At 33.9% G+C, this 10,940-nt stretch overlaps 4 protein-coding genes across 5 annotated transcripts; 2 read left to right on the top strand and 2 right to left on the bottom strand.

The window, feature by feature from the left end:
• Positions 1–107: 107 nt before the first annotated feature.
• Positions 108–4,707, bottom strand: LOC106622396 (CDK5RAP3 protein homolog). Of its 2 annotated transcripts, XM_014241555.3 has the most exons (5): positions 4,507–4,707; positions 3,745–4,442; positions 1,761–1,935; positions 828–1,679; positions 108–766 (listed from the first exon to the last, which is right to left on the bottom strand). In XM_014241555.3, exons 1-5 carry the CDS (start codon positions 4,592–4,594, stop codon positions 261–263), a joined length of 2,319 nt encoding a protein of 772 aa, XP_014097030.2. In that variant the 5' UTR covers positions 4,595–4,707; the 3' UTR covers positions 108–260. The 2 variants fall into 2 exon arrangements, with proteins under 2 accessions (XP_014097030.2, XP_014097031.2); XM_014241556.3 differs by lacking the exons at positions 3,745–4,442; positions 4,507–4,707 and adding an exon at positions 1,997–2,765.
• A 587-nt stretch (positions 4,708–5,294) lies between these two features.
• Hyccin (PI4KA lipid kinase complex subunit hyccin) lies at positions 5,295–8,409 on the top strand. The gene is made up of 2 exons (XM_014241554.3): positions 5,295–6,140; positions 6,203–8,409. Exons 1-2 carry the CDS (start codon positions 5,470–5,472, stop codon positions 7,239–7,241), a joined length of 1,710 nt encoding a protein of 569 aa, XP_014097029.2. The 5' UTR covers positions 5,295–5,469; the 3' UTR covers positions 7,242–8,409.
• LOC106622394 (tRNA N(3)-methylcytidine methyltransferase METTL6) lies at positions 8,301–9,491 on the bottom strand. The gene has a single exon (XM_070108872.1). It carries the CDS (start codon positions 9,324–9,326, stop codon positions 8,436–8,438), a length of 891 nt encoding a protein of 296 aa, XP_069964973.1. The 5' UTR covers positions 9,327–9,491; the 3' UTR covers positions 8,301–8,435.
• Positions 9,492–9,622: 131 nt separating this feature from the next.
• Positions 9,623–10,905, top strand: Lhr (Lethal hybrid rescue). The gene has a single exon (XM_014241542.3). The coding sequence runs from the start codon at positions 9,718–9,720 to the stop codon at positions 10,741–10,743; it is 1,026 nt and encodes a 341-aa protein (XP_014097017.2). The 5' UTR covers positions 9,623–9,717; the 3' UTR covers positions 10,744–10,905.
• The last annotated feature ends 35 nt before the right edge of the window (positions 10,906–10,940 follow it).

The raw sequence follows: 10,940 nt of genomic DNA, 5'->3' as shown, positions 1-10,940 counted from the left end.
CATCCCTTACAACGGGCTTACAGAAGAGATTGAAAAACTCAAAATGTGTTGCTCGCATAGCGTGCAATGTAAAGTCAAGATTTTTGTTTTAATAACTTATGTTAAAATTGTATTTTGTGAGAATGCTGAGTTTTTTATTTTCCGATGTTTTTATAATTATTATCTACTAAATATTAGCAGCATTAGACACAGTACATGTTTCAGAGAATTTTAAAAATTGCAGATTTATACATAATTGTCACAAATATATCAACAATGCATTAGTTTACTCCTCCCATCAGGTTCACTACACGATTTTTGTAACGTTTGGAAATATCATTCTCAATATGTAATTGGAGCTTCTTCGTTTGTGATATTAGCTCAGCTAAAACTGGGTTCAAATCTACGCGTTGTCGTTTTAATTCCAAAGAACGTATTTTAAGAACTTCTTTCGTGTCGCGTATTTTACTCACGGCCTTTGTCATTTGACGTAACTTAGTTGCCAGCAAATCAGCATATTTAGGCGAATGTTTTAATTGGAAAAGGTGACGGGTTTGCTCGTTACATACTTCACCTAAAATTAGTTCAATGTTCCTTAACATTTTTCGTATGCTCTCTGCATCATATGTGAAAATGCTATCCATAAGCGAAAACATAATATTGCTAGAAGCGTCCAATTGGTTAAGTTCAAATAGTCGCATACGTAAAAATGCATCAAGTTCGTAAATTTCATCGAGAAATCTATCCCGATAAGTGGGTGAATCAAGAATTGTGTAAGCTTGTTCTCCTATTTTAAAAGACGAAATATATTAATAAGAAGAGCTGTCTATTATTAATAAATAATTTACCTTTTGCAATTCCACCATCCATGCCAGTGCCCTCAATAACTATACCGTATTCTTCAATAGGAATGTCAAAATTTATCTCTACAGCCTCATTCGGACCACTTTCAACACCCCAGTCAATGTCACCTCCATTTCCATCCGAATCAATTGCGCTGTTGTTGCCATCTAAATTGAGTTCACCGAAATCAATAATTTCTGCCGATATTGTTGAGGAGGTGCCTCCGTTATCATCGCCACCAAAATCAATTTCAATTTCATCTGTACTACTAGCCAAAGTATCACCATTTAAATTTAATTTAATTGGAGGTTCTTCAACAGTTAAAGGTTCTTCTTTGTGCACATATTGATACACGGTTGTGTTGCCAAATTCGATCAGGTGGCGTAATATGTGTAAATTTTGTTTATTACTTCCTTCAGAGAATAAGTTAATTGCCTCCTCTAATTTGCTAACATCACGTATTGAATTGGCATACATGTCTGGTAACTTAGACAAAACTTGTAAAAATTCTTCTCGCAAATTTTCGCCTTTCACCCCCAGCTGTTGTAAAAGTGAAGCATGTTCGGCCAATAACTGTGATTCTGGTTTGCCAAGATCTTGAACCCTTTTTAAACATTCATCACTTTGTTGTTCTAATTTTGTCATTTGCTTTCGAACACCAGGTACTTCATAATTCACATTGCGCACATATATTTGGGCGGACTCTGCAAGATAGACGTTATCTTTTTCGTAAAGACGGAGTATTTCCTGCCAGTCCTTCATTCTTTGACTTCCATACGTTCCAAATACACTTTTGGTGTCCTTTTCGGTTTGTTTTAGAATCTCAACAATTTCTTTACAATGGTAGTAGTTTATGTCTGTTACCAAAAACAAAAAAAAAAGAACAAACGCGATTTAAATTTTTTCGCATGTAGAAGTTTGGTAGTTATTTCACTTACTGGTCCCCGACAATAATTTAATCAGTTGATCATTGGCTGGCATATCCTGGAGAGCATTTGAAATTTTTGTTCGTATATCTTTGATATTCTTTTGAATAGTTTTGGGTACAATCCTTCTGCTTACTAACCAATCCTGCAGCTTCAAGGTGTGGATGTCAATCGGAATATCTGCTTCCTACACCATTTGTAAAGAGTAAAATGTTAATACAAGCATAATAACTGATAATTTAACTCACATTCATTTTTATTATTTCAATGTATCAAACAAAGATATTTTATTGTACTTGTCCACGCAAACAAAATATTTTCTGCTCTGCTTCTTTCATTCATTCAGTCGCAATGATTTGTTTGTTATCGAAAATTTGATAATCGATATTTTTGAATCGAAACGAATATTTTTTTTTTAAATCGTCTTATTTTTACGCGTAGATTACAAATCCGTGAGTCGTGAATGTTTTCAATAATTTATGTATATTTTACAAAATTTATTTAACACATTTTGCACATATCATATATTCAAGTCACTTAGTTGTGCAAAATTCTATAGAATTCAGATCACTTAGCTGTAATTATCAGTTCAGCGTGTTACACATTTTCTTATGAAAAAAATATACTGAAGGTAACAGTCACAATTTCTTTTGCGCCGCGATCTGATGGTATGGCCGAATATCGGAGATCGTCGAACTCCTTTCCGCACTGGCGAAATTTGGCCGCGCTTCAAAAAAATAACGCTGGTCGGTCCAAAACCGGGGTGTTCATAATTCAATCGCGTCAAACTGCTTTCTGCAGTGGCGGCCTTCGGCCGCGCTTAAAAAAAAATAACCCTGGTCGATCCAAAACCGGGGTGTTCATAATTCAATCGCGTCAAACTCTTTTTCGCTGCTCTCAACCTCGATGATAATTTTCATCACGATGCAGAGTATGTGTAATTATTAATATCACAATAAAAGTGCACTAACATTGATATTTTAATATAAATTTTCAGAAACGTTTATGAAGAAGAGGAGTAAATACACCAAAAAACCTGAACAATCCGTGATTTTTTCAAAGAAAAAAATAAAACAGTTAATTTAAATGTATCACAATTTTTTATTTGAAAAAAAAACAAAAAAAAAATAGAAATATTGAAAAAATTCACTTTCCGCTCACGGATTTGTAATCTACGCGTAAAAAAAAGACGATTTAAAAAAATTTCATTTTTGAGGCCTCCTTAGTTGGGGGACCTAAACTATACATTTGCCTTTAAATTTACTAAGGCCTTGTACAATTCCATTAAAAAATATATATTGAACAATATTTACTATATGTATTTTGTATTTGAAAAAAAAAATAGATATATTGAAAAAATTCACGTTCCGCTCACGGATTTGTAATCTACGCGTAAAAAAAACGATTTAAAAAAATTTCATTTTTGAGGCCTCCTTAGTTGATGGACCTAAACTATACATTTGCCTTTAAATTTACTAAGGCCTTGTACAATTCCATTAAAAAAAATATATTGGACAATATTTACTATATGTATTTTGTATTTGAAAAAACAAACAAAAAATAGAAATATTGAAAAAATTCACTTTCCGCTCACGGATTTGTAATCTACGCGTAAAAAAAAAGACGATTTAAAAAAAATTTCATTTTTGAGGCCTCCTTGGTTGGGGGACCTAAACCATACATTTACCTTTAAATTTACTAAGGCCTTGTACAAGTCCATTAAAAAAATCTATTGAACAATATTTACTATATGTTTTCGGAAGTCGGGGTGCCACCAAGGAAAAGCTTTAACGCTTGCAACATTTGGATATTTCACAGTAGTAATAATTTTACTAAAAGAATTTCCAAAATCTAATTGTAAGTTTATGGCGCTCATGTCTTTAGCAAGCATTTGTCGCATCCCTAACAGCATTACACGCGATCCTTTACTATCAGAAAACAGGTGGGGGGTGGGGAATGGTATAAAACCCTCGCAGCGTATTACTAACAAACTCACACCTTCGTTTATGTGGTTTTGGGCAGGAATATATTTTGGTTTTGAATCCAAATTATTGCCTTCTGCCAAATCCTCCCAGTCGTCTATTTCACAATCATTTGAGATAATTTCATTGAAATCACGGCCTTCTTTGATTTCTGCAATGTTTTGCCGTCTGTTGCAAAATTTATAGCATGATATCCATACACACTCTTCTTGTTCATGCCATGAAGATACATAAGAACATCCAATTAATTTAGTTAGGGAATACCCTTTCGCTATACGTTTTGATAATGGTGAATAGGTTAGAAATAGTGATTCCACCACACGAGCACGCATTATGGCCAACTTGCAGTTAAGTACGTTATGCGACTGCAATTGTTCAGGCAATGTAAGTATCGAATTGGTATCAGCACTCGATTTCTGGCAATAACTTCTATAAATTTGTTTCCAAAATCTTTGTGTATTAACAAGTTCTGCTGTTTGACGACATATCAAAGCAAAGGTTTGAACATATTCAGGTTTAATATGATCCGCAACATTGTACCATATATCACCGTGTACAGTGTTATAACTCCTTGGTGGTTTATCATTGTCGCTTTGTGCCATTAAAGTTTCAGGTCTCTTGGTTGGAGGCAACCGCGCTGCTCCTTTGCATTTACCGACACGTTTTTTTAGTTTTAATTCAAGGTATATGTCATTCGGACGAAAATGTGTTTCTGCAAGCAAAAATTAGTGTGAATAAAACACATTCGTTTGGTAAACACAGGAATAAATACATACTACATTTCCCTTTTGTATTAATAAACTTTTTTTGAATATCATTTATTTCGTCTTCGTTATTGTCATCAGCAATGTCACCAGGAATCATTTTTCATCTGCAAGATAATTTTTTTTATAATTCTGTCCGATTTGTTTTTATTTATTGTTATATATTTCCATCGTATAAGGGAGTAGCGTCCCATTCACAGTAGTTTCGCCACCTCTGAAGCGTACGTTCACAACAAAGCCAACATGACGGCCAAGGTGAGTTAGAGTGGAGAGGGGTTAAAACGGGATGCGCATAGCAGAAAACGCCTTAATAATTATTTATAAATATTTTAAATTTTGGTTATAGAATGATGTTTAATGCTGTAAACAAAATATGATATTATACCATGTGGATATAGGTAAACATGCGGCATATTTTTAAGCATTTTAATTAATTAATTAATTGACAAACTGAAATTTCAATTTAACTATGAGCGGACGGGTTTTTACTCAGAATAACCAGAGAATTTGGATTTATTTAACATTCTCTGGTATAACTTTAATTTTGTGACAGCAGATCAGATGCAATAACGGTTGTTGATATACTAAGGGATGCCAGTCTTTCAGATATCATAATATGACTTATAATATTACATATTTGAATCAATCAAAGAATTGTATATTAGTTTAAATGGATTTTCAAAGGGAATACTTGTATATTTTTAGTTATTATCTTAAATCATTTGTTAATATAAGTATTATTATCAAACATCGACTTTTAACTTCACCTTGAAACTTTTATTGTGAACTCGTAAATATGTTTTGAAGAAGCACCTGTATGACGAATTGATAAATTGATTCAGTAAAAAGTTACGTCAAAAACAAATTTTCATTTATTCATTAATTAATTTTATTAAAATCTAAATACAAGTGTATGTCACGTGGAAAAATCTGTTAATCTGTAGAAGAAATCAAACTATTCTGTGGAAAACTACTATGGCGGAGTCAATTGTACAAGACTGGCTTGCAGATTACCGCCGTATACAAGGCCAGCCAGCTGAAGTTACAACCTTCGCTGTGGAGCATGAAACCGACCCTGAAATCGCTGAAGCCATTTATACCATATTTAGTGAACGACAACGACACGAAACTTTAGTTCATGAAATTTGTCAGCAATTCCTTTCATTTTATCGGGCTTCTGAGGACTCTCTCCGAAAATTTCCTTTACAGTTCATTCCAGTATTGATCTATACTTACCTGCATGCCGTCGCGGCTGGTGACAAAAAAGGTGCCCGTAGTGTAGAAACATTGCTAATATGCATTTACAATGCGGAGATATCCACTGAAGACGGGGGTCAACATTTAGTTACTTTCCGAATGCCGATATTAGCACAAGCGTCAGTATACCATGAGGAAAAAAATTTGCCAATGACAGATTTGCGGCGTTGGGAAGAAAACTGCAACCGAGAAATTAAGTGGGGCCCACATGCTCAGATTGAGGCGATTACCGCGCAGAATAGGCTACGTATTATGACTGCATTAATGTTTTGTTATAATCAGCAAGTTAGTCTTACGCAAAAATCAGCTTTAATACATCTTTGTCGTGTGGCATCGCAGCTAGTTAATCAAGGCTTTTCAAAGCAACACGCACATCGAATCTCTTATGGGTAAGTATATGACACACTCCTAATTTAACATGGTTTTATAACGCTAATATGAATTTCTTAAGTTCTGATTCGGGTGGCGCACTTGTCCCAAAGTCAATAATACCGCGTATTCCACTTTCCTCATCATTCCTAGTAGAGTTGGTACATGCTATATACTTTGCAATGTTTAATGGTTTTGGAACTGTGGCTATACAAACATTAGACGACATCCATCATCGTGCATGTTTTGAAATGTATACGGAGCTGATACTTGTGACGAGTGCGGTGAGAAATTCATTACACGCAAACCCCTCCGGCCAGCCAAGTGATGGGCCTATGGGACTTAGCGTAGCCCTTACACCTGCCACGAATACTGTGACCACAGCCATTTCCAAATCAATGATCACGAATGCATCATTCCGTACTAAAAAGTTACCTGATGATATCCCCATACAAGTTCAGGATCTCACAATGCCACAAGCTCCTCCGATGTTGGCTAGTGTTACTGAAGAAGTCGATCTTAAAGACCAGCAACAAACACAAAATACGTCATCGCGAAATTCTATCATACGTCCTAGCATGGAAGGCATAAAAGCTCAGGCACATAAAGCGTTAATTGCTGGTTTCAAAAAGTCTAAAGACAAAGAAAAGGATAAAGACAAAGAGAAAGAAAAGGATGGAAAAATAATTGGAGCTGGAGCGGCCGGCGAGCCTCCAAAGCCACCGCTTCGGAAATTCGAAAAACACACTCAACGGAACTCTTTGCTACAATTACAAGCTGAGGGCAATAATATAGCGTTAACCGATTTCGAGAAAAGTCCATCTTCAGTGGGCGTGAAAGGCAAAACATACGATTCAATTGATACCACAGAAATGTTGCCCATGCAAACGGTACTTGCTAATGAGAATGGCAGTGGTAGCTTTAGTATTGACAGTGAAATAAATGGGGGCGGTGGAAGCAGTAATATGTTAAATAACAGCAGCATAGCTAGCAATACAAATTCAATCACAAGCAGTGACTTGATAACAAAAAGTTTTGATTCAAGCATTGAAATGCCACAGCTTGTGGGCCCTATCGGTGTTGGAAGCAGCACTAAAGTAGGTGATGTGGGTGTAGATTAGTGCTATAATGCTTCCAGGAATTTAAATTGTGTTTGAAAGCAATTAAACGATTGTTGCGTGTGTGCCAAATGTTGGGAAAAGCTTCCGACATTTATTTTTATTGAGCGACAATTATGCTTAAAACTGTTAAATATTACAATATCTATTTGCACTTCAATTTTAACTTAAGAATAAATAATATATGTATATATAAATATTTGTTGCTAGATATGAATAGAATGAATGAATACTGGTGATTCGGTGTTAATAGATTTAAGGCAAAACAAACACAAATTCAATACAATTTAGTAAACTATCACGAAAATCTAATATAAATTGTTATTACACATTCAATATTATATTATTTTGTGCACGAACATTTAAATGACACATGCAACGGAAGAGCAAAAATTATGGTATTATTGTGTACTGCAGTAAATGTGTACTTAAAATCAGTTGGGAAACATTGTTTGCAAATTTCACATCTGTTCATTTCTTCTCTAAAAAAAAAATGACTTTGGCCTAAACTGCATACATAAGTTTTGGAAATTTTCTTATCTTGAATAAAAACTATCAATTTCGAAATGAATATACATGAAGGTTATAAATGTGTGACTTTTGAATTACCTGGCAGTAATATAAGTATTTATTTTTGAATGTTTTATTCATTACAATACCGATTTTATAGTACAATAATAGAAGCGATTTACCATATAAAGTGCATACCTAAAAACTTATATATTACTCATGTATTTATATTGATATACAAAAAAAAAAAATTAAATAATGGTTGGAAAATGGCTATAAGCACAGGGACTATGCACCATCAATTGCAAATTGATTTGCTAAACGAATAAACTGCAAAATTACGGCATTAAAATATTTTAGTTTGTCTTGATTCCTTCTTTATTTTGTTTAATACAAACTTTAGCTCAATTCCCTTCCAATGTAAATAACATACATCACTATTTTCTTTGTAAGGTTTAGTTAATATAATAGAATAAACAACTAGTCAGTAAGCCACTAGCAAAAAATGGTAATCTTACTATAATTATTCCTTTTGAATCACAAAACAAAGAATTAGATATATGATATTTAAATGTATTTATTCCATGTTATTAAAAAAATGTTAACTAATATTAAATTAAAATAATACAACTAATAAACGATTTTCAATAAACAAAAATAATATCCGTTGTACTGTCGTATTTACAGTTATCTCTTGCGAAACTTGGATTGTAAGAAAATCCGAGGCACATCTATACCTTCTTTAATATTCAAAGTACGTCTGTGCACATACGAATTTTCAACAACTTCAAACCTTTCAGAGTCTGTAAATAATGACGCCAATTCCCCCTCTGCAAAAAAGTAACTCCTTGTTCCATCTTGTCGCATGTAAAAATTCTCTGCTATTTTGTTGCCTGGTTTGAAACGCAATTGTGCCATATCATAACGTCCATAATCTCGAAAAAGCACAACACCACCAGGTTTCAGTAAGCGGTAAATATTTTCTACAACAATACCAAATTTATTCGGATGTATAGCAGATAATACAAATATCATTGTAACAATATCCAAAGAGGTCTCCGGGATATGTGCGTATATTTGTTCAGTGGTAATGTCACATTGAAAAGCGTCTATACGCTGCTCATCGTACAGTGGATTTGAACGCACAAAATCAATGGCACGAGGCGAAAAGTCGCAGGCATAATAAAACCAGGAACTCTTCGCTTCCTGTTTTTTCTCGTGTTGTTCCTCTATTAATGGAAATATTAAATTTCCCACCCCGCAACCGACTTCAAACAAACGCCGCTGCTCTTTACTGCACCCAATTTTTCCATTACGGGTCTCGCATTCAAAATCCAACAATTCCTCAAATTCACGTGTTGTCCAACGGCGGTCTTTAAAAAAGTGAGTCTCATTTCGTTTGTAAAATATATCCCAATGACGCTGAGCTTGTTCTTCCAGTTTCTTTGCCTTAAATTCCGGTACCAGACGTTTGTTCTGTGCCTTTAAACGAGTTTTTTCTTCATCGGTAAGGCATTTATCATCTGTGGTAAAAATGTCCTTGACAAAGCTGTCTGTTTTCCGAACTCCATATTCCATATTTATCAACCTAGCAATTATTTACAATACATTTCAGCTGTTCTCATGTGTTTGACAATAAAAGGTAAGTTTTATTGTGAATGCTGCGGCAAAATAATGCAAAACAATTACAATTTTTACTGAATGCGAAATATCTACATATATCTCTTATTAAATTATTTTACTTTGCATTAAATAAATAAGTTTTCAAATAACACCATATCTCCAAAAATTAAATATGATGGACAATGGAGCTATCGTGCTATATTAAATTGCCAACAATGCTAATGTCATTTTACATGGGCATTGATTCAACATACCCTCTCGTTCACTGATTTTTCATATTGTTTGTATTTTATTAACTTTATTTGTATGGAGGAGTGATTAGTAAGGTTTTATACAAAAAATTGCTATGGAGTCGGAGCAACCTTCAAGTACAATTTTGTGTTATCCTACGGATTCAAAGGGTTATTCTAATGTCGAAGTGCTTAATGTTAATAATGTTGACTCCGCCGGAGGTGTAGTGTTAAATGATGAAAAACTATTGGAATTAATACAATTGTATCCGTTTTTGTACAACCCACGAGTGCGACCATTTCAAGATCCTGATTATGACGATTGGGCTTGGAATCGCATTACGTATACATTTAATGTGAGCTATACGGGATTCCTGCCAGCAGTCTATTTTACCAAGGATGACTTAAAACGGCGTTGGAACAAATTACAACCTATCATAAAGAAAATGGCAAAAATGTTGGATTTAACCGCTATTCCGGAACCATTGCGTCAAATTATAGTGAAAATAAGCATACAACTTGAAGATCAAGTTACAGATGTGCGTGTGAATAACTTGTCAAGTGCTCAACAAATAATATATGACAATATGAAAATGGTATCACAGTTACCATTAAACAGACGTCTGCAGTTGGAAGCTGAAATGATGGACCTGATATTAAACGCCGAACTGGAATCAAAAGCTACCGTAAAATTAACATACACCCATTTAAAAAATATTGAAGATGAATATGAGGAATTACTCAATTTAATGGATCTTAAAGAACTAATCGTTTTAAAATCCACAGACATTACTTTCGTGAACGAAAAAACAGATAATGCACAGGAGCAAATTGTGACTAGTACAACATCGAATGGAACTTCCGAAATTTGTTTAAGTAGCGATAGCAGTTCAGATACGAAATATGAATCGTTGAACATCATAGATTTCGAAGTGGAAATGGGAAATGGGTCTCAAATATTTAAGCCTTCTTGTCAAGCTAAGAAGGAACTGACTGATACTAATACTAATACAAAGTTACAATGGGTTCCGTTAAAGGATGCTTCTAAACATGTTAGACGTTGTATTATACGATTAAAACGAACAAATATGGAAGACTACATACCACTGTCACGTATAAAACGACAACGCAAAAGCACTTAATTTCATATAGTTTGAAAAGGTTATAGGAAGCGAAAAGATATAATATAAGTATAAGTGATTATATAGTAATTGGTTAATTTAATGAATGCGTAAATTATTTATAATAACAGTAATTATACTTATATACATACATTTGATAAATAAATACAATTTTGCATCGTCTTTTGGATTTATCTTTATTTTCATTCGATTCTTTT

Source organism: Bactrocera oleae, chromosome 4 (assembly GCF_042242935.1).
Source record: "Bactrocera oleae isolate idBacOlea1 chromosome 4, idBacOlea1, whole genome shotgun sequence".
NCBI lineage: Eukaryota > Metazoa > Arthropoda > Insecta > Diptera > Tephritidae > Bactrocera > Bactrocera oleae.
This window is presented reverse-complemented; position numbering and strand designations above follow the sequence as displayed.

What these genes read in the sequence shown, in the direction of transcription:
- LOC106622394 (XM_070108872.1), bottom strand. Translation starts at nt 9,326, where the DNA reads ATGGAATATGGAGTTCGGAAAACAGACAGCTTTGTCAAGGACATTTTT.
- Hyccin (XM_014241554.3), top strand. Translation starts at nt 5,470, where the DNA reads ATGGCGGAGTCAATTGTACAAGACTGGCTTGCAGATTACCGCCGTATA. An exon ending in GCACATCGAATCTCTTATGG is followed by an intron (nt 6,141 to 6,202) that starts GTAAGTATATGA and finishes GAATTTCTTAAG; the next exon opens with TTCTGATTCGGGTGGCGCAC.
- Lhr (XM_014241542.3), top strand. Translation starts at nt 9,718, where the DNA reads ATGGAGTCGGAGCAACCTTCAAGTACAATTTTGTGTTATCCTACGGAT.
- LOC106622396 (XM_014241555.3), bottom strand. Translation starts at nt 4,594, where the DNA reads ATGATTCCTGGTGACATTGCTGATGACAATAACGAAGACGAAATAAAT. An exon ending in TAATACAAAAGGGAAATGTA is followed by an intron (nt 4,443 to 4,506) that starts GTATGTATTTAT and finishes TTTTGCTTGCAG; the next exon opens with AAACACATTTTCGTCCGAAT. An exon ending in TAAATTATTGTCGGGGACCA is followed by an intron (nt 1,680 to 1,760) that starts GTAAGTGAAATA and finishes TTTTGGTAACAG; the next exon opens with ACATAAACTACTACCATTGT.